This window comes from Antechinus flavipes, chromosome 1, assembly GCF_016432865.1.
Source record: "Antechinus flavipes isolate AdamAnt ecotype Samford, QLD, Australia chromosome 1, AdamAnt_v2, whole genome shotgun sequence".
NCBI lineage: Eukaryota > Metazoa > Chordata > Mammalia > Dasyuromorphia > Dasyuridae > Antechinus > Antechinus flavipes.
In genome coordinates this window covers 73,760,992-73,784,527 of record NC_067398.1, presented here as the reverse complement: position 1 = coordinate 73,784,527, position 23,536 = coordinate 73,760,992, and the positions used below count along the sequence as shown (strand labels likewise).

Here is a 23,536-nt window from a genome sequence, read left to right as displayed (position 1 = left end):
GATAAATGAGAGAATGGGAGACTAGAGATTCTTTCTAAGAAGAAATAAAAAATCCTTTATCCAATGAAAAATTACTGTAGCTATAAATGTACTCATAATGGCAGTTAAAAGAGTGGATAAACCTATTAGATAAATATATTTTAATGGATATTCTATAGTCTTAGTGCTAAAAAAAGACTTATTGGAACACTGAGGTCCATTGTTGTTATTTCAGTGTAGACATTCCTATTATTGGCTGTGTTTTCAAATGTTACTGGGGATAAATGAAATAACTTTTAGAATTGGAAAAAAACCTTAATACCCATTTAGTCCGGATGCCTGCTCTCTTACTAATTCCCATTTTAACATAACCCATCATATTCAGGCATCTGGCTTGTATGGAAAACCCCTAATAAGGGGAAACTCATTATCAACTAAAATAGCATAATGCCTTAGCATTTTGTTCATAAATTACAATTGTTTTTAGGATCACAGTTTCAGTATAAGTTTATAAAATTGTCAGCTATAACAAATCATTGAACACTTAGCTTAAGTGTGTGCATTTCTGGAGGGAGCAGTATATACAACTAGAATCATCAAGATCAAAACAGACCTATCCTTCCAAAAGTTTATGCAGAATAGAAGATGTTCTATAGGGTTAGATGAGGATAATTGTTATGCCAATTTTCATGAAAAATAAAGAGTAAAATATCTGAAGAAGGCCTAAGAGCTTGACTTAGTGATTTGGCAAAATTTGCTAATGTATTATTAAAATAATGGTTGTCTTGGGGAAAACAATATTTACATAGTGTAGCATGCATAGATGACTCAAGAACAAGTCATCAAAATAGAAAATAATAAGTCATGGTAGATTAATATCATTTTCACAGAAGACTAGTCAATACTAGGGTTATTGCACTTTTATTAAATGTATATGTTGCATACTTTTGAGATTTACAAATGATGAAAAGCCAGGATAGATAACTAACACCTGAGATGGAAAATTGTATAAAGTTCTCAGTACATTCCCTAAATGTTATGTGATTATTGTTTATAAGACATACCCCTATTGATTTATCAGAAGACTAGAAATCTGTCTTTACTGATATTCTGTTTAATTTCTGCTAAAAGGAAATATTCTGAGAATATATTTTTTCAACTTTTAGGAAAAATTTCTATTTAAAAATCTTTATCTCTGAACATTAGTATTTCTTTCGGTTGCCTTAGTACTTAATATAAGTTTTTAATAAAATGTTTTTATGATTATATTTAGAATTAGTATTAGAAACTAAAGCATTACTTTAAAGCTGTATCAAAGTGATAGGAAAATAGCTGCATTTATTTTGCATAAACCTTTAGTTATCAGACTACTTTCTTTTTGATTATTGTATGTGAGTTAAATCTTCAATAGGGGAAAATATTTACATTTTAGAGTGTGATTTTTTTTTTTTGTAATTTGAAAATTCTGTATTAGATCTAATTGCTATGGCATCTCCAAAAGGCTTAATAAAATGTAATGAGTTTTTTTTTTCATTTATAGGTAGGCATAAATTGCTGAAGGAAGTAGAGTTAATAGTAAATTTGTTTCCACATCATCATATGACTAACACCTAATTAAGTGATAAATTGGAGGATAAGTTGTGTCCTGTAATGTCTTACTACAGGAAAAATAATAAACATTATGAACAGTGTAGTCTTAAATGGATGCAAAGAATAAATTCACAAGTACAAAGTGGATTGCTATGATTAAATAGTTTGAATAAAAATATTTGGGGATTCTTAGTAGGCTACCACCCAAATATGTGTTATTCCATTATTCTATATGAGAAGAGGTAAAAGGACCTAGTCATAGTAAGCTAGCCAGAGTGAAGATGGGGATCATAATAGTTTTCAAATATTTGAAACACTAAATAATTAAATTAATTTTATTTAGTATAAGTTATAGAAGAGGACAATTAGACTTGGCAGGGGAAAATAATTTCCATAACAATTAGTCATAAAAATGGACTGGATTGGGTTTCTTCCCACAAGAAATTTTCTAGCAATGGCAAAATGCCAATTATTGGCTTATTAGAGGGGAACTTCAGTCACATATGAATTAGATTAACTGATTCTGAGATTTTTCTGGATCTTTAATTCTGAACTTCTTTCAATTAACATTTTTGGAAATGATATGATATGATTGTTTAATGAAATCTTTAGCTTTATATAACATATATAAGCTGCTTTTACTTAGCAACTTAAAATTTTAATAATTCATCAAAGTAAAGATTGCAAATATTATCATCCATTTTGATGAATAAGAATACTGTGATTCAGAGACTAACTAAAATTTAAAGATGGCAGACCTGTGACTTGAATTCATAGTAGTTTTGCTCAGAGTTCAAACTTCTTCTTTTTTTTTTTTTTCTGTCAGCTAATAGACTACATTCAGTACTTTAATTTCTTGCTTAATGAAATGATGATTACAAAAATGTAACAGAATCTCAAAAGATTGTGAGGAAAATCCATGAGAAAAAGTTGCAATGTAGGAAGCAAAATAAATATGTTTAGATAAATCATCTAAATTATATTAATAGTTTTAGTCAACTAGCATTTATTAAGAACCTTCTTTGTACCAGACAATGTACTAAGGTCCAGTGATACAAAAGAAGCAAAAAATAATAATTCATACTCTTGAGGAGCTCCTTGTTCAATGGAGAAACATGATAACAACTATGTGCAAATACGATTTATACAGTATGAAGTGAAGAAAATCTAAGAGGAAAGGAACTCAAATTAAAGTTAATTAAGAAAGCATCTTATATAACGTATGAATTTTGGGTGAGACTCAAAGGAAGTTAGTGGAATGAAGAGGTAGAGATGGGGGATAAGCTAATGAGAAAACTAGAGTCAAGATTAGAGTCACTTCAAGAAAGAAAAAGAAAAGGAAATTTCTAAATTCAAAAAAATTTATAAACAGTTTAGAAATACTTGTTTAAATTTGTTGAAAAACACCTTACCTTACATCACATATGTGATTTGTTTTTTTTTACATGTATATTAACTTTTAAAATTCACATTTCTCTATGACTCTTTTGGGGAGAGAAAATTAGAACAAAAAGGAAAAAGCTATGATAGAAGAAAGACAAAAAAAGCAGAAAAAAAGTGAACATAGCCTTATTGATTTACATTCAATTCCATAATTCTCTTTCTGAATGCAGATGACATTTTCTATCCAAAGTTTATTGGTATTACCTTGAATCATTGAACTGCTGAGAAAAATAAAATATTCCACAGTTGATCATTGCACAATCATGCTGTTATCATATACAATGTATTCCTGGTTCTGCTTATTTCATTCAGCACCAGTTCATGTAAATCTTTTTAGGTCTTTCTAAAATCAGCTTGTTCATTGTTTTTTTTTTTTTTTTTTTAATAGAATAATATTATCCTATTAATTTTATATACAACAACTTATTCAGCCATTTCCCAATTGATGGGTATCTATTCATTTTCCAATTTTTTTGCTATCAAAAAAAGAACTGATATAAACATTTTTGAAAATATGGGTTATTTTCCCTTCTTTATGGTTTTCTTGGGATACGGACTCAGTAGTGGTACTGCCATGTCAAATGCCACAGAATATACAGTTTTATACTCCTTTGGGCATAGTTCCAAATTGCTCTGCAGAATGGTTGGATCATTTCACAACTCCACTAACAATCCATTAGTGTCCCAATTTTCTCACATCCCCTCCAACATTTATCATTATCTTTTCCTAACACTTTAGCAAATCTGATAGGTGTGAAGTGATACCTCAGAGTTGTTTTAATTTTCAATTCTCTAATCAATAGTAATTTGGAGCATTTTTTTTCATATGACTATAGATGGCTTTGATTTCATCATCTAAGAATTGTGTGTTTTGACCATTTATCAATTGAAGAAAGACTTGCATTCTTATAAATTTGACACAGTTCTTTATATATTTTAGAAATGAGACCTTTATCAGGAACACTGGCAATAAAATATTTTTTTTTCTCAGCTTTGCACTCCCCATTTAACCTTATTTACCCTAAATGCCACCAGACAATTCCAAATACATATCAGGGAGCTGAGACAGGAATGGGGGCCAACTAGAAATTTTATTGTCTACTGAGGCATGGTGACAAATCCAGCATGAAAGGTAAAAGCAAAGTGATCAAATGAAAAAAAATGTATCTGATAAGTGTTTGGTATCTAATATATATCTAATATATATATGTATATAGTGATATCTATATCTCTCTATCTACATTTAAAATATATCTATATCTATCTATATAAAGAGAGATAATAGTAGACATTCACAAGAGGTAAGTGGTCAAACCAGATAGTTCTCAAATATTTTATAACCACATGAAAAAATGCTACAAATCCTTAAAACAGAGACATGCAAATCAAATTAGTGTTGAAATTTCAGCTCATACTCCAAAATAACAAAAATGGCCATAGTAAAATCTTGGATGTGTTGTAGAAAGATAAGCATTAAATCATTCTTGGTGGATTTATAAAATAGTACAATTGGAAAAACAGTTTGGAATCATACTAGTAAAGTAACTTAACCATCTATACCTTTTGAGCCTGGGACTCTATTTTTGTTGTGTTTTAGGGAATGAGAAGGTTATAATTCCAGAAAAACTTGGGAATACTTGAATGAATTGATAGAGTAAAATAAACAAAATCAAAACAATTTCTACAATTCAAACAAATATGACAAACAACTTTGAAAGAAATAGGAATTCTCATCAGTGGGATAACTAATCATGCTTCTGGAGGCTGATGGGGGTAGAAATATCCTCTTATAGGGATAGCCCATAATAAGGAGATAAATGATTCAAAATACAGAAGAGATATATGGATATATATATATATATATATACACACATGTACACACACACACACACACACACACATATATATTCAACACAATCAATAAGGATTTTGTTTTGCCTAATTATTTGCATTTATAATGGGAGTTTTGCTTTTCTTTTCAATGTCGGGGTATGAGCAAAAGAAGACTGAAAAATATAATTTAAGAAATCATATTTTTGTTAAAATAAGCTTCTCAAAACAAGGCTAAGCATTTATTTTAAAGGAAAAAATAGATTTTTAAAAAATATACATTAGCCTGAGAAATTTATGGCAACAAAGATGACCATGAAAACAACTTTGGAAGTGCAAAAATAATAAGGGAACAGAGCCAGACTAGGCTCAGACTAGGATCATCAAGCTTTCAATACTTTAATCAATATATGTAGATATTTTACAACTGGGATTAGTTACTATCTTAGAGTAATTACTAAAGTGAGATTAAAAATAACAATAGTATTGCCTTGACCAACCACTGAATGACATGAACAATCTTGATGGAAGAACAGGGAAGAGAGGAGTAATTTAAATTGGGTCAGCACTATTAAATAATTAGAAAAAAAAAGAGCCAAGTAAAAAGTATATAGAGGAAAAGAGGAAATTAATCCCACAGGGGAAAAAAAAAATCTGTCTTAAACAGGGAGAAGAACCAGGGAGTCAATTTTTACTAAAAGTATAATTTAATATATTTAATTATTAGAATGCAACTTAGTGTGTGTGTGTTTAATGGGTATGAAGGTTGTATAATAATTGGTAATAGAAAAATTAATAACAATGCATTTTTTCTAAAAAAAGAAATAGCTTTAAAAAAAGTATAATTAGTTTACCAATTATAACCTTGAATGTAAAACTCAACTTGATTGACTGTAGGATAACAGCAAAAATTGTTTATATATTTCAATTTATAGTGCAGTGGTGGGCATTTTGGTATTGAAACTAGACAACTGAGGTACAGTCTCAGATACTGGTTTTCCTCTAATTATCTCTGAGACCTTACACAATTTACTTACTTTCTGATGGACTTAATTTCCTCTTTATTAAGGTAAGGAGGTTTTATTTTTGTAACTTGAAAAGATTGTTCCATCTCTGAATTAATGATGGCACATTCTTATATACTACTGGAATCACAATTCTGACTTCATAAAATCTGAATTCAAGCTTAGAAAATTGTGTAATATTATTAAGGTTATTATTATATTCCTCAAAGGTACTACTAAGTAAATATTAAAATTAATTTTAGCAGTTCATAAGTGAGATATTATGTCAAACAAATTATTTTAAAAAGTTTGATCCAAAAAATTGCTGAAAGGGAACATTAGCTATTGATGGAAAGAGTAGCAAATGAAAAAAAATTTTTTTCCAATACCATATTAAGCTTTTATGGATATTAAGTACTAGGTTATAAAGACATAGATCCAGAAGGGCAGAAACTTCCAATTCTACATCTGGATCATTATATCATAAAATAAATAAATATCAAATTCAAGACAGAGCTTAAAAGTATGCAGCTTTATGCTTGTTTAAGAATACTTATAACTCACTTCATTGTCTTAGCTTCGTTTGACAAAATTTCTTCATATCCTGTCAGAGACTTCTTTGTAGAATTCTCATCGTCAAAAACTTCGGTTCCATCCCTGATTTCCTTGCTCAGAGAGGTGGATTCTTGCCTTTTCTTGTCAGGTTCAGACCTCCTCCAAATTGTTCATTAACAGTTTCCTCCCCAAACTCACATTATTATACTCCTCCCTCCAACTTTCCAGAATTCTTTTTTTCTCCCAGAATTCTCTCCCCATGAGAGTTCCTTTAGAGCAGTAAATGCTTGCTTGCTTGTATTTGAATGTCCAGCAATTAGCATATTACCTGGAATACAGCAGGTTATTAATAAATATTTATTAGTTGATATTAGGATCTAACATTTAACAGCGAAATCATACTGGATTCCTGACTGATTATAATTACAATATTAATTTAACTATTCTCTCCTGTTAAATTTCTTTTTGCAATTATAAATGATGTTGCTTTGAAAAATTTTGAACTTTGAACTAATAGTAATATCCCTCATTTTTTATAACATGGGTCATGATAGCAAAAATGTAAAATACATTTGTTGAAAAATATTAGATTCCTAAAATAAAATTATTGGATCAACGTATATAATTAGTTTTTAATTTTTACTTTGTAATTAACGTTTTCTTTCTCTAGCTTGAAATTCCCCACTATAAGTAGCTGTACCTTTTTAAAAAATCTCTGATAATTTGATTCTGATTTTGTGAAAATTATTTTTATTAGAGTAACATTTTCCTTCTGTTAGTCATATAACCCAGAATTTTTTACCACAGTTATATTAAGTTAAACCATCAAAGTGATCTCATCTAATTTCCTCTTGTTTTTTTAATAACAAAACTAAAGAACAGAGAGTGGGTGATTTATATTGTCTCCTAGGTATTTGTATAAGGCCTCCTAAGTAGGTGAAGATAGGGGTAGGACTAGGATCTTATTACCCTATTCCTAAGGACATAGACTTTCCCTTGTACTTTAGTCCAGATATTTGGCCTTTCATAGTATCTAAAGTCTTATATTATTCTGTTTTTTTTTCTTGAGCTGCCTCATAAATTCATATTTTTATTTATAGGATGAGCCCAGCTCTGGAATGGATCCTGGTTCTAAGCGATACCTTTGGAAAACTATAATGAAAGAAGTTCAGGAAGGCTGTGCTGCAGTTCTTACCTCACATAGGTATATTGCTTTCATAAATAAGTTGAGAAATTTTAGCATAATAATAATAGCTAACATTTCTGTTAGCAATAGGGACTCAAGAAAACTTTTATTGTTGTTATTGTGGCTGCAATGAGTGTGCTAATATTGTGTCACATGCCTCAAGATAATAAATATGATAATAAAATAATAATAACAGTAATTTGAATTTATACAATACCTTATAGTTTACATGGGCTTTTTACATAATTTATTTTAATTGATTCTCCCAACAGCATGATGAGGTAAGTGCTTATATTATCCTCATTTTGTAGATATACAAACTGAGGCTGAGAGAGATTAAATGCCATTCCCAGGGTCAAAAATAACAAGTTTTCTGAAGTAGGGTTCAAAATCAGATATTCTTTCCTCCAAGGATCCTGCTATATCTACCACATCCCCTAGCTGTATCTAAAATCTAGACAAATTCTAGGATACCAGTCTAAGCTGAGAGATAGTACAATAATATTTAAAATCAGTGCTGCTAAGTCATTTAACATATATTTATAAATCATTTGCTGTATGTTGAGCGCTGGGCTAAATACTGAGGCCAAAAAGAAAAGCAAAAACATTCTACTGGGATTGCAACATGTATACAACTATGTATATATGAATTATGTTCAGAGTACACAGAAAATAATCTCCAAAAGAAGAACTAGCAGTATAAGTTGGAGGAGCAGGAAAGGCCTCTCATAGATATGTAAGGTACAGAAGATAAGGTTTGAATTGAATCTTGAAGGAAGTCATAGAAGGCAGATGGCAGAGGAAGGAAAGCATTCTACATTTGGGAAACTATCCATGAAAAAGAATAGAATGAGCCTAAGAGGGTCTTGTGTCAAGAACTAGGGGAACACTGGTATTATTGGATTTTAGGAGCATATAGAAATATGGGAAAAAAGTGTAAAAGATCAGGAAGATAGAAAGGGCCAAAGTGTAAGGAGATTGATCCCAAACATAATGGGGAGCAATTGGCATTTGTTAAGTGGGGGGGGGTTGTGATTTGTCATTTAGAAAATTGCACTGTGAGTTGAGTGGAAGATGAATTAGAGTATACAGATACATGGGGCAGGAAAAAAAAAAGACTTTAGTAATAAGTCAGATGTGTGACTTGGTGATGCCATATGAATGGTAAAAATAAGACATATAATAGAGAAGTTAAGGTAAAAATGACATGACTTGATGATAGTTACCTGACATGGTATTTGTCATAATTAGCAGTCATATATTCAGTGACTCTAGAAGAGTTAAACTCTATTTCTTCCATCTTTACTCTGCCCTGACCCCTATATTCATATTTTAAGATAAGATTTTATCTACATTTTATTGTTCCCAACTTAACCCTTTTCCCATTGTACCAGGTTGTATACTTAACATTGATATATTAGGATGAACTTTGAAATCATGGTATGGACATTAACTCTCATAATTTCCATAATTTCTATCAACCCGTTCTGTGACAAATTAACACAAATTATGGGTGTTATGAAACCAGGGTAGTATGGAAAAGCTTAATTAAAATTCTGTGAACTCCACAAAGATCATATTTTGAAGTATCACAATTCATTCCCTCTAATAGTAACACAATGGCAGCTAGGAAATAGAGTGCCAAACTTTGATAAATCTGACCTTAGATACTAGCTGTGTGATCCTGGATGAGTCACTTAACCTGGTTTACCTCAGTTTCCTCATCTGTAAAATGATCTGGAGAAAGGAATGGGAAACCACTCCATTATCGTTGCCAAGAAAACCTGAAATCAGGTCATGCAGAATTGAACATGACTGAAAACAACTGAACAACAACTTTAGTAAGGCAAAGCTCCTAAACTTTTTATCAATGCCTTTTTAGCAATGAGTATAACTTTTTGTGTAGAAAAAAACAGATCGCCTCATCATTTATGTCCAGTGAAGTTCTACTCAAAAACTAGAATGGTTGTCTAATCTGTATCCTCACCTTGTATTCAAGAAGGAAAGGACAAAAAGAATTTATAGAGAAGTAGGGAAAGAGGAAAGATTAGAATTCAAGAACAGGAACAGCCCTGAACTCTTTATATCCTTCTAGAAGTAGGTAAGTAAAATGCAAATCTCCTAAATACCTATGCTGTTGTTTGTAGAGAACTTCCTCCTCAAACACATTTTCTACATCCTGTGCAAGCTCTTAAATGATTCTGAAATCCATTCATTTGCTGCCTTAGGTCTTGAAACATCAAGGGAAGAGTCAGGAAATATTTCTGTTATTCATCAGTGTTCCATAATATTCAACTCCCCAATATTTTCCTACAGATTTAAATCTGTGTCATTTGACATTTGCTTTTTGTCACAATGTGCTAGTAGCATGCTTAAATATTATCAAAGCATTTTCTGTATTCTACTCTTCTAGCCTATTTTAAAGATCAATTAAAATACTTTGAACAAAGTCAAGGTTCCTAAGTATATGACCTAACTGCTTAATGCATTTTTGTCCTTATTTTCCCAGCATGGAGGAATGTGAAGCCCTTTGCACTCGTCTGGCAATCATGGTCGATGGCAGTTTCAAGTGTCTAGGTTCTCCCCGGCATATTAAAAACAGGTATAATGCTTTTTGACAATTGAACCTACTGTTACTCAGTTCTGTCAGCTATTTTGAGTACTGATAGATTGGGTTAGGAAGCAATGATATTTCTGTTGTCCGTTCTTTTTTTTCCTTACTGGGTTGATGCAAGAGTGAAAGAAATGTGTTTTTTCATGAAAGATTCTATTTAGTAACATGTCCCAAGAGGGCTATAGTCAGCATGGCTAGTTAGGAATAAAGAGGCAAAGCCCCATAGACTTAGATTCAGAAAGCTCTTCTGTTACCTAGTGCAGTGGTCCTTTAAGTTCAGGTTCCATTACTTACAATATTAAATAGCAATAATGAGAAGTCATTGGAGTATCTTCAATGCTTAATTTCTTTTCTTTTTTTTTTCTTTTGGGTGGAGAGCATAATGAAAACAAGAGGTGGCTAGGTGGCCTACAGTCAATAGAGCCCTGAACCTAGAATAAGGAATTGAATTGAAATCTGGCCTCAGACATTTAATAGCTGCATAACTCTGGGGAATATTTTACCCTGGTTTGCCTCAGTTTCCTATTTCAAAAATGAGTTGGAGAAGGAAATGAGAAATCACTCCAGTATCTTTGCCAAGAAAACTCCAAATGAGGTTACACAGAATCAGATACAACTGAAAAATTACTAAGTAAGCAAAAGAATAAAATAGAAACTATTTTTTACAACACTGGAGTTTTATTTAGATGTCACACCTGAAGATTTCCATCCTGAATTCTAATTTCTGATATAGTTTGTGTTTAGTTTAATTCTGTCTTATTGATGACTTACTTTTGGGGTTACCTGTAGTGTCATGACCAGAAACTAATCAATCAACCAATAAGTATTTGTTAAGTAGCTATTATGTGCTAAGTACCTGTGGTGTCAGACATTGGGTCTGGAAAACAAACAAACAAAATTTAAAGGACACTGGACTCAAGGAATTTATATTCTATCGAGGGATACAATATGTACATGTAAATATATGTAGGCTACTGTTATAACATGGTGATTTCATTGGTATAGGGAACTGTGAGATGATCAAACTCCCTCTATCATTTGATGCGTACTCTGCAACTTATTAAAAAAAATTACCTATTGCACAGAGGGATTAAGTCACTTGTCTAGGGTCACACTGTCAGTATAGGTACATATTGAACCTGGGTTTTACTGGCTTCAGGTATCTCTATCCACCAAGGATTTCTTCCTCTTGTTCACACACATGTATGTGTATGTTCATGCATACATATATAAACTCACAAAAAACATGGAGATGAGAGATGGAATTAAATGTGTAAAGAGCATATACTACCTCATGACCTTTTTTTCCTCTCAAATGCTGCTTCTCTTCTATATTTTTACACTCTCTGTCAATAGCACTATTCTCTCAGTTATCAAGATCTTAAACATTGGAATCATCTTGGATTTTTATTTTTTTTTTAATTTTTCCCTCTCCCCCACAACAACCCATCCTTTGTCAAGTCTTATATCTTGTAATAGTGATATGTGTTTCATGTTTCCTTACTCATAGTTCTCTGACACAGTCTCTGACCAGAAACCAATTACTTCTAGTTCTGCAATATAGGGAGCATGTAAATACAAAGTGGAATGACTTCAGTTACTATGTGATCAGTAAAAGAAACATGGGGAAGAGAGGTTATATCTCACCCTCTATGACAGTAAATTATGGGAGTCTTTCTCCAGTGCCATCACACTATTCCCATCAATCATGATTCCACAGGCCATGTACTGCCTGCTTCTAAAGTTCTTCTTCTGTGGTTATACAAGGCTAAAACCTTTCTCTTTTCTTTCCTTCTGGATTAAGAACCCCATCTTCAAAGCATTTGTAACTCAATCACAATCTGGGAATTAAAACATCTTCATAGAAATAGCTAGGAAAATATTCTAATATCTATTTTCTATCCTTAATATTATTACATTGGTATAGCAACCATCTCTTCAAGCTATAACAAATGAGATTTCTGCCTGTCCCATATTTCCTTTTTTATTGTAATTGGTCTTTTGTGCCTCTTCATGTGACCTAATTTGTCACATTATACCTCCCCAGTTCCCCTTCTCTTTTCTCCCATTTCAGTCCTTTCCCCAATCTTTAAAGTCTTTTTTCTTTATAACATCACATCAGATTCCATTCACAGTCACACCTTCTGCCCATATGATGCCACCCTCTATTTGCCCCAGGAACAATTAAAGTTCTCAAGAGTTACAGTTATCATTTTCCCCTCTAGGGATGTAAACAATTTAGCTTTTAAATAATTATAATTTCCCTGTTTCTCTTGACTCCTGTGTTTAAGATTGAATTTTCTGTTTAGTTTAGATTGAAAGTTTCTTACTTCATTGAAAATCCTTCACATTCCCTGAAAGATGATGCTCAATCTCACTGGGTAGTTAATTCTTGGTTGTGTCTCCAGGTCCTTTGCCTTCTGGAATATGGTATTATAGGTCCTCTGATCCTGTATTGTAGAAGCTGCAAATCCTGGGTGATCCTAACTGTTGCTCATTGATATTTGAATTGTTTTTATCTGGAAGATTGCAATATTTTTTCCTTGAGATTGTAGTTCTAGAGTTGTCAACAATGTTCCTTGGAGTTTTCCTTGTGGATCTTGTGATACCAGAGCCACCTGCCAGTGACTGCTGGAGGTCTAACTTAGACCTGTAGAATGGATCTCTTCATGTGAGAGGATGATGATGATGATACTAGGAGACTGAGAGGCAGTTGCTGTTTTCTGACCTCTCCACTGAGAGGCTGTTGCGTTGTCTGACCTCTCTCCCCTTCCCTCTGCCTCTTATCAAGTTTCCAGACAAGTGGAAGCTTCCCTCAATTTCCTGAAGCTCAAAATACAATCTGACCGACAAGAAAAGAGGCTTCCAAGGGAGCTGGGAGGCACTTGAACAAAGAAGTGCAGAGGCACTGAGCTCACAATCCCAGTATTGTCTCCATCTAAATAACAATGCAGGCCTGCTCTCCTGGGAAAGCTTCAGGGCAGAGGATACCAAAAAGCCATGACCAAAGTTTCCCCTCTTCCCCCTTCATGCCAATCTCTTTCCAAAGATGATGGATGGATTCTTTCAATTACCATTTTCTGCTCTGTTTCTAGAATATAGGGGAAGTTTTCCTTGATGATCTCTTGAAGAATGCTATCCAATCTCTTTATTTGGTAGACTAATAATTTTCAAATTGTCCTTTCTGGATCTATTTTCCAGGTATGCTGTTTTTCCAATGAGGTTTATTATATTTTCTTCCATTTTTTTCATTCTTGCTTTATTCTTGATGTCTCATTGAGTCATTGGCTTCTATTTGTCCCATTCTAGTTTTTAATGTTTGATTTTCTTCAGTTAACTTTTGTATCACTTTTTCTATTTTGTCAGTTCTACTTTAGAAGGTGTTGATTTTTAGTAGGTTTTTAAAAAAATTGGCCTATTGTATTTGTTAAGGAATTACCTTTCTTTTCCAAGCTGTTGATTTTCTCTTGAAAACTTTTCATTTATTTTCTCATTTTTTCTTATACCTCTCATATTTGCCTTTTAAAATCTTTCATGATCACTTCCAAGAAGCCTCTTTGGTCTTGAGACCAATTCATATCACTCTGTGATTTCCTCTGTGGACATTTGTCCTCATCTGAATTGGTGTTTTGATCTTTCCTGTCACCATAGTAGCTTTCTATGGCCAAGGTTCTTTTCTGTTTCTTGCTCCTTTTCTTTTGGTATTTCCTCTTTTTTTTTTTTTTTTTTTTTTTTTTTACTTTTATGGTTGACCTTTATTTCTGAGAGAGTACTATCTCAAGCTTCCTGTGCAGCATTGAGCCTTAATTTTGAGCATAGAGGCACTGTGTGTTTGTAAGGTGTAGCTTTATCTGTATTTTCCAGGAAACTGCCTAGTTATCTAGAATTTACCTTCTCAGATGGGATTGGACTCAGCTTAACTAGTTTACTCCACTACTGAGCTAGATCTGAGGATCTCAATTGCTGATCTGCTATGATTAAGACCCTCTCACTGGCTTTTTAAGACTCTGTTTGAGCTGGACTGAACATTTCATCCCAGTGAGACTGACCTTTCTTGAAGTTTTTTTTCCAATCTACCTTGAGGTGGAAAGTGGTTTCACTCCATCAGGATCTATTCAGAAAGTTAGATTCATGTGGTTTTTGAGGGAAATTAGGAAAGCTTCAGCAGCTTTCTGGCTTCATGCCACTGAACAATTTTGAACTATATAACAGTTCACTTTTTCTTTGGGAAAATATTTAAAACATTTATTGAATTTTAAAGTGATTTATGCATTTGTTCTTTCATAAAAATGCAAGTGGCATAAATAGGGTGTTCTCTTTTGTAATAAAAAGTTGCCATCAATAATATACTAACACGTTAAATTATATATACAATGAATCTATTTTCTTACAAAATAAAGATGATGTATCTATAATGATTTAATAGTAACTACTGTTTTGATCTGAGATAAAGCAAAAGTAAAAATAGATATTATTAAACAAGATAAGGAAGGAAATGATACAATGAAGGTACGATGATGAGTACAGTGAACGATGAAGTAGTAATGATAATAAATGTATATGTACCAAGTGGTAGAGCAAATAAATTCCTAGAGAAGATTTTAAACCAGTTACAAGAAGAAATAGACTGCGAAACTATACTCATAAGGCCTCAACCTTACCCTCTCAGAATCAGACAGATCTAACCACAAATTAAATGAAAATAGAAAAGTTAATAGAGTTCTCAAAAACATAGCTCTGGTAGACCTCTGGAGAAAAATGAATTGGGACAGAAAGGAATATATCCTTTTCTCAGAATCTACACAAAAACAGATTCTGAGAAAAGGATATATTCCTTTCTGTCCCAATTCATGTGTTGGGGCATAAAAACCTCATAATCAAATGCAGAAAGACAGAGCATGATGCAATAAAAAGTATATTCAATAAGGGCTAGGGACAAAGAGACTAAAAATCAATTGGAAATTAAATAATCTAATTCTAAAGAATAACCGGGTCAAACAACAAATCACAGACTTAATCCATAATTTTGTTCAAGAGAATGACAAAAATGAGACAGTATACTAAAACCTATGGGATGCAACCAAAGCAGTTCTTAGGAGAAAATTTGTATCTCTAAATACCCACATGAATAAAACAGAAAAAAATAAGATCAATAAATTGGGTTTGCAACTAAATAAGTTAGGGGAAAAAAACAAATTGAAAACCCCCAATTAAATACCAAATTAGAAATTCTGATACTCAAATGAGAGATTAATAAAATTGAAACTAAGAAAACTATTAACCTATAAATTAAACCAAAACTCGATTTTGTGAAAAAAAAAACACCAAAATAGATAAACCTTTGGTTAATCTGATTAGAAAAAGGAAAGAAAAAAGCCTAAATAACCAGCATAAAAATGAAAAAGGTGACATTACCATCAATGAAGAAGAAATGAAAACAATAATTAGGAGCTAGTTTGCCAAATTGTATGGCAGTAAATCCAACAATGTACTGAAATGGATGAATATTTAGAAAAATATAGATTGTCCAGACTAAAAGAAGATGATACAAATTACTGAAATAGTCCCATTTTAGAAAAAGAAATTGAACAAGCTGTACATGAACTCTCTAAGAAAAAATCTCCAGGATCATCTACATTTACAAGTTAATTATACCAAACTTTTAAAGAACAATTAATGCCAATACTATGTAAAATATTTGGAAAAATAGGTAAAGAAAGCGTCCCTGCAAATTCCTTCTGTGACACAAATATGGCACTGATATCTAAACCAGGAAGAGTCAAAACAGATAAAAAAATTACAAATCAATCCCCTAATGAATATCAATGCAAAAATTTTAAATAAAATATTTGCAAAGAGATTGTACCAAGTTAAAGCAGGATAACACACTGTGACCAAATGGGATTTATACGTGGAATGCAGAGCTATTTCAATATCAGGAAAACTATTACCATAATCCATCATAATGATAACAAATCAAACAGAAATCATTTGATAATTTCAATAGGAAATTTATTTTATTCATAGGAATAAAGGGAGCTTTCCTTAAACTAATAAGCAGTCTCTATCTAAAACCAACAGCAAACATTATTTGTAATGGAGAGAAGTTGGACACATTCCCAATAAGATCGGGATGAGACAAGGATTCCTATTATCACTATTATTATTCAACATTGTACAAAAAATGTTGATTTCAGCAATAATAAAAGAAAAAGAATTTAAAGAAATTAGAATATGCAACGAGGAAGTAAAATTATCACTCTATTACTTTAGAGAATTCTAGAAAATCATCTAAAAAACCTACTGGGAACAATTCACAGCTTCAGTAAAGTTGTGGGGCCTAAAATAAACCCATATAAACTATCATCATTTCAATATATTCCTGACAAAGCCCTTAAGTAAGTGATAGAAAGAGGAATTCCATTTAAATAAATACAGACAAAATAAAATATTTGGTGATGTAACTGCCAAGACAAACTCAAGCACTATAAGAACACAACAATTACTAAACACCTCAAACAAATAAAGTCCAGATCTTAACAATTGGAAAAATACCATTTGCTACTGGGCAGGTCAAGGTAATATAATGAAAATAAAAATTCTGCCTAAATTGGTCTACATGCTCAATGTCATAACAATCAAACTGCCAAAAATATTTTGTAGAACTAGAAAAAAATAATAAAATTCATCTGGAAGAACAAAAGATCAAGATTATGAAGGGAATTAATGAAAAAAATAACAAGAATGGTAGCTTAAAAGTACCAAAAACTATAATATAAGGCAGCAGATATCAAAACAATTTCTTACTGGCTGAAAAATAGTGGTATGTTAGTGGAATAGATTATATAAACACACCATAATAATCAAGATTTATAGTAATCTTGTATTTGATAAACCTGAAACTCTAGCTTCTGGAATAAAAATTCACTATGTGACAAAAATTGCTGGAAAAATTGGAAAATATGTCAGAAACTCAGCATGTATCTCATGTCCTATACTAAAATAAGGTAAAAATGCATACATAATTTAAGCATAAAGAATGATACCATAAAAAATCAGGAGTGCAAGGGACAATTCACCTATCAACTCTTTGGAGAAGGGAAGAATTTATGAGCAAAGAGGAACTAAAGAACATCATGAAAAGCAAAATGGATAACTTTGATCACATTAAATTAGAGTTTCTGCACAAACAAAACCAACAGAAACAAGATTTAAAAAGAAGTATAAAGCTGGGAAAAATAAACTTTAAACCAATATTTCTGATAAAGCTCTCATTTCTAAAATATATAAAGAACTATGTCAAATTTATAAGAATACAAATCATTCCCCAATTGATAAATGATTAAATGATATAAACAGACAATTTTCAGATGATGAAAATAAAATAATCTATAATCATATGAAAACATGCTCAAAATCACTATTAAATAATGAAATGCAAATCAAAACAACTCTGATATACAACCTCACGCCTCGCAGATTGTTTAATATTATAAGAAAAGATAATCATAAATGTTGGAGCCAATGTGGGAAATCTGGGACACTAATGCATTATTGGTGGAGTTGTGAAATGATCCAGCTATTCTGGAATAATGCTAGAACTATGCTCAAAGGACTATTAAATTGTGCATGCTCTTTGACCCAGTATTGCCACTACTGTATCCCAAGGAAATCATAAAGAAGGGAAAAGGACTTACATGTGTAATAATGTTTATAGCAGCTCTTTTTGTTGTAGCAAAGATGTGGAAAATGAGTAGATGTCCATCAATTGGGTGTCACACTTAAGTGTCTGAGACAGGTTTTAACTTTTGGTCTTCTTCTCTCTAGACCCACTACTCTATTCACTGTACTACTTATTCCCCCAATACTTGTCTTATTGCATTCATTTTAAGGATTGCATTAGTTCATTTTTTAGCAGCTGTTTCATACTGTTGATTTACATTGAGTTAATCAATAAACATTTATTACATGCAGACTATCTGCCAGGCACTGATTAGACACTGGATATACCAATAAAATGGGTGAAAAACAATCACTATTTATAAGAAACTTGCATCATAATGGGGAAATCAACAAATATATGTGTGTTGATTTTATATATGTATATAGATATAATTTATTCATATGTATAAATATATACATATGTAATATGTTGATTTGTTGATTTCCACATTTATATATGTATGTAGATATAATTTATTCATATTTATAAATATATACATATGTAATATGTTGATTTGTTGATTTCCCCATTATGATGTTTGTATCTAGATATCTAGATTCACACACATATATACATATATCATGTAAATGTTTAATTATAAAGATAATCCATGCAGGATATTTAAATATTAGATAATTTGAGAGGGACTACACTAGCAATTGGAGGGGAATCTTGAAAGGCTTGATGTGCAAAGTAGTATTTAATTTGTATCTCAAAAGGAAAGGAAAGATTGAGAAGAAAGGATTGTATTTTAGGCATATAAGATAGCCAATGTGAAGACAATTTTGAAGACAAAATCATAAAAGGAATATCTTGTATAAAGAATAAAGATAGGACTGGTTTGGCTAGATTGTTGATATAAGAGAACAAATACATATACAATGAGTTTGAAAAGATAGTTTGGGGCCACTTTATAAAAAACTTTTAAATGTAAATGGAGAACTATATATTTTATCCTACTTCACTAAAATGTCCAAATATTTATCAGTCATTTTCTTCTTCCTTTTTTCTCTTCCCTATCTAGTATTTGCTTTGTTGATCTTTTTGAATTGAAGTACAATAGCTTATTCATCATAATTAAGTGTTATCTTATTTAATGGGACCAAGTGTTTAATTCTGCAAAGATCATTTTGGTTTCTGACTTAGTTATCTATTTTGTTAGCTATTCCTTCCATCTTTCTGCTATCTGATTTGACAAACATGCTATGATATATCCAAAATACTAAAAATTCAAAAAAAAATGTTTTAAACATTTTGAAGCCACACACAGATCCATGGGGTACTCTCCTGGAGACTGCCTTCCAAACTGACATCTGAAAATTAATGAGTCGGCTTTGGATCTAATCATTCAGCCAATTTAGAATCCACCTAATTATAATAACATCTAAACCACATGTGTCTTTGATCCTTACAAGCACAACATGAAAGGCTTTGCCAAACACTTTGCTAAAATCAAAACATTTGCATCCAAAACATGCCCTGATCTAATAGTCTAGTAATCCCACCCAAAAAGAAAATAAGGTTGCTTTGGTATGATCCATTCTTGATGGAGCTCTACTGGCTCTTTGCTTCTTTTTCTAGGTTTTCACAAACTATCCCATGCTTTCTAGCATTTTCCTAGGAGTTAAAATTAAACTGACTGCTCTGTAGTTTAATAGTTGACTTTCTCCTTTTAAAATCATTGGGATATTTGCCAATCTGTATATTCTTATAAATATTTGGAGTCAGGATATTGTACACAAATCCTTTTGCCTTTGTTTGCTATCTGTGTAGGCTTAAGGAAGTTGCCTAATATCTCTGGTGTCAGTTTCTTAAACTATAAAGTGCAGGTGGTCCTAAATTAATTCCAATTCTAAGTTACAGGATCATATAATCTTAATTCCCTTTCCACTTGACCACACTGTGTCTTCATATCGCAGAAAAATTAACCCTTTTATTAAACATATCTGGTCATATCACTCCATTCTTCAAGCATCTTCAATGAATTTTGTTTCATTTTAAATAAACTAAAAATTTTCAAACATGGCATTTGTAGCTCTCAACATCTGACCTATCTTTCAAGTTATGTCATACTTCTACTCATGGTAAATTGCTTCTGTTACAAGTATGCCTCAAATGAATCTTAAGGTAGTCCTGCTTCCATATCTTTGTATATGCTGTTTCCTATACCCTAATTAACCTGTTATTTACTACTCTCTATGTAAAAATTAAAATCTTTTTTTTTTTTTTGGTATTCTATGTTAGCTACTATGTAATATCTATTTTCAATCTTCCAGTTAGAAAAAAGCTCTATATTCTTTCAGTCAGCAAAACATTTTATCTCTAGTATGAAGAGAATCAAAGAATATATATTGCATATACATATACACACACACACACACACACACACACACACACACATATATAAATACATACACACACATTTAGGCTTTTTACATAAAATGAAATCTATAAATGTAAACTAAGCCATTATTTATTATATATACATATACATATCTATCTATAACTATACATCTGTATTTATATCTGTATCTATATATAGGACATGTTCTCTATGGGTAATGAAGCAAAGTCCTATTAGAGGAAATTAATACAAGAAATAATTCAATGTATAAGAGTAGTCAAGCCAAATAATTTAGTATCAACATATCCAGATGATTGGTAAGAATAGTCAAACAGTTTAAAACATTCATTAACATTTGGGATGAAATGGAAGTGGAAGGTTTGCATAATGCTTTAATGCTTCATAAAAGTTATATATACATTATCTCATCTGATCCTTATAATTCTGTGAGATATATGTTACAGATATTATAGGTCTCAAATTTATCAGTGAGCTAAAGGGATGTCTATAAACATGTGAAGACTTCCATTGGTTGAATGAATAGATCTGTTCCTATGTCCATGAAGGTTATTGAAACAGACACTGTGGAACACATGAAGTTTAGTCAGCTATAAAAGATGCCAAGGTCATCCACTACATCCCAGATCATTGAAAGTCATTTTTTTTTTTCTTTTGTCTGGACTTTGATGACTCTGGAAAAGAGAGCAAAGTTAATGATTTTGTATAGCTATGTCTCAATTAAATCCAATTTATGGCCAAGATATCACCACATGATACTATTTATCCTCTATGAAAAAGGACAAAAACAATTATCAAACAATTATCAATCATTATGTAAGCATTATGTAAGCATTATAATTATCTCTGCTCATCTCTCCTTTATTAATGATGTTGTAGTCTCAAGAAAATTTGTGTTTATTTCAATTTTTAAAAATTACTCCAGAACAAAATTTTAAATTTTATTTTTATATAAAACACTGGTATAGTTTTTATTCATATTTATGGATCTAAAAAGTATTTGTTTAAAGGACTGAAATTACTGACCAACCAATAAGTACTTCATAAGTGACCTCCATATTCTCAAAGATTTACTATTTTAACAAAGGAAAATATTTGTGTATATAAATGTAAACTTACATAGAATGAATATAAAAGTCTAAACATAGATAAATAGGAAGTATTTAAATACAAGGTAGTCTGAGAGGAAGAGTACTAGCAGGAAAGGTTTCCTGAACATGATTTTTGAACTGGAACTGAGGAGTAAATGCTTGATAATATATTGAGATGGAAAATGAAGTAGACTTTTTAGGAAAAATAACAAAAAAATTGCTAGTTTCACTGAATAGAAGAATGAAAAGTGGGAAGAAATAAATAATGCTCCTGAAAAGATAGACTGGGGCCAGGTAACAAAGTTTCTTAAAAACCTAATAGAAGGATTTAGGTTATGTTCTAGAGACAACAGTAAGCCACTTGTATTTATTAAGATGGGAAATAATATGATGTGATTCATGGTTAAGAAAAATCACATTGAACGAATCCAACCATTCTGGAATTATGCCCAAAAAGTGATCAAACTGTGCATACCCTTTGATCCAGCAGTGTTACTTCTGGGCTTATATCCCAAAGAAATACTAAAGAAGGGAAAGGGACCTGTATGTGCCAAAATGTCTGTGACAGCCCTGTTTGTAGTGGCTAGAAACTGGAAAATGAATGGATGCCCATCAATTGGAGAATGGCTGGGTAAATTGTAGTATATGAATATTATGGAATATTATTCTGTGAGAAATGACCAGCAGGATGAGTACAGAGAGGCTTAGAGAGACTTACATGAACTGATGCTGAGTGAAATGAGCAGAACCAGGAAATCATTACACACTTCAACAACGATACTGTTTGAGGATGTATTCTGATGGAAGTGGATTTCTTTGACAAAGAGACCTAACTCCATTGCAATTGATAAATGATGGACAGAAGCAGCTACACCCAAAGAAAGAACACTGGGAAACAAATGTAAACTATTTGTATTTTTGTTTTTCTTCCCGGGTTACTTTTACCTTCTGAATCCAATTCTCCCTGTGCAACAAGAGAACTGTTCGGTTCTATAAACATATATTGTATCTAGGATATACTGCAACATATTTAACATATATAGGACTGCTTGCCATCTAGGGGAAGGGGTGGAGGGAGGGAGGGGAAAAATCGGAACAGAACCGAGTGCAAGGGATAATGTAGTAAAAAAAAAATACCCTGGCATGGGTTCTGTCAATAAAAAGTTATTATAAAATAAAATTTAAATAAAAAAAATCACATTACCACTAATGTAGAGAATAAACTGAAATGAGAAGAGATTTAGTCAGGAAGATCAATTAGGATCTGTTGCCACCATCCAGATGAATGGTGAGGAAGCCCTGAAATAAAGGAATCAGCTAGAAGCAGTTTTGTGCAGGTGAAAACAAGATTTACAACTAATTGGTTATATGGAAGAGAGTGTAAGGTATTGCAGATAAAGCCAAGGACATGAACCTGGGAGATCTGAAGAATATTGGTACCTTTTCCAGAAATAGGTAAGTGAAGAAGAGTCCGTTTGAGGAGAAAGATGAGTTTTATTTGAGACTTGTTGAAGTTGTTATATCTTTGATACATCCAGTTTGAAATATCTTATTGGCAACTGGTGATGTTAGACTGGATATATAAATCTTTTAATTATTTGCATGGAGAGGATAATTAAATATGTAATATGGACTCACTAAGAGAGAATGTAAGCAGAACAAAAGAAGGTCCAGGAAAAAAGCTTTGGGAAACAATGATTGTTAGGATATATAGCATAGAGAAGAAAAGTGAGAGAATAAGTATTCGAATAGCACACACTGTGTGCCAAATACTATGCTAGGTGTTTACAAATAATTCATTTTATTCTGAAAACAATCCTTAGAGATTAGTACTATTATTATCTCTATTATATAACTGAGTGAAGGTTAAGTGATTTGAATACTAGCTAAAGTTTATATAACACTTTGTTCGGGACACTGTGCTACATGCTTTACAATTTTTATCTCATTTGATTCTCACAACAAACCTGAGAAGTTGATGCTATTATTACCTCTTCCATTTTTCAGATATGGAAACCGAGGCAAACAGAAGTTAAAATGAATTGCCCAAATTTACACAGATAGTAAGTCTCTGAGGCCAAAGTTGAACTTAGATCTTTGTAATGCAGGCTTTCACTCCTGCATTATGTAGCTGTTTCAAGTAGGAAGGTGGAAGAATT

The 23,536-nt window shown here is 31.8% G+C and overlaps 1 protein-coding gene across 1 annotated transcript in view; it reads left to right on the top strand.

Annotated features, from left to right (window-relative positions):
* ABCA13 (ATP binding cassette subfamily A member 13) overlaps positions 1–23,536 on the top strand; it is a 551,934-nt gene that overhangs the window by 502,146 nt on the left and 26,252 nt on the right. Inside the window, exons 58-59 of the mRNA XM_051984384.1 lie at positions 7,502–7,605; positions 10,097–10,189. Of these exons, the coding sequence (XP_051840344.1) occupies positions 7,502–7,605; positions 10,097–10,189 (197 nt within the window). The remainder of the gene's footprint in view (positions 1–7,501; positions 7,606–10,096; positions 10,190–23,536) is intronic.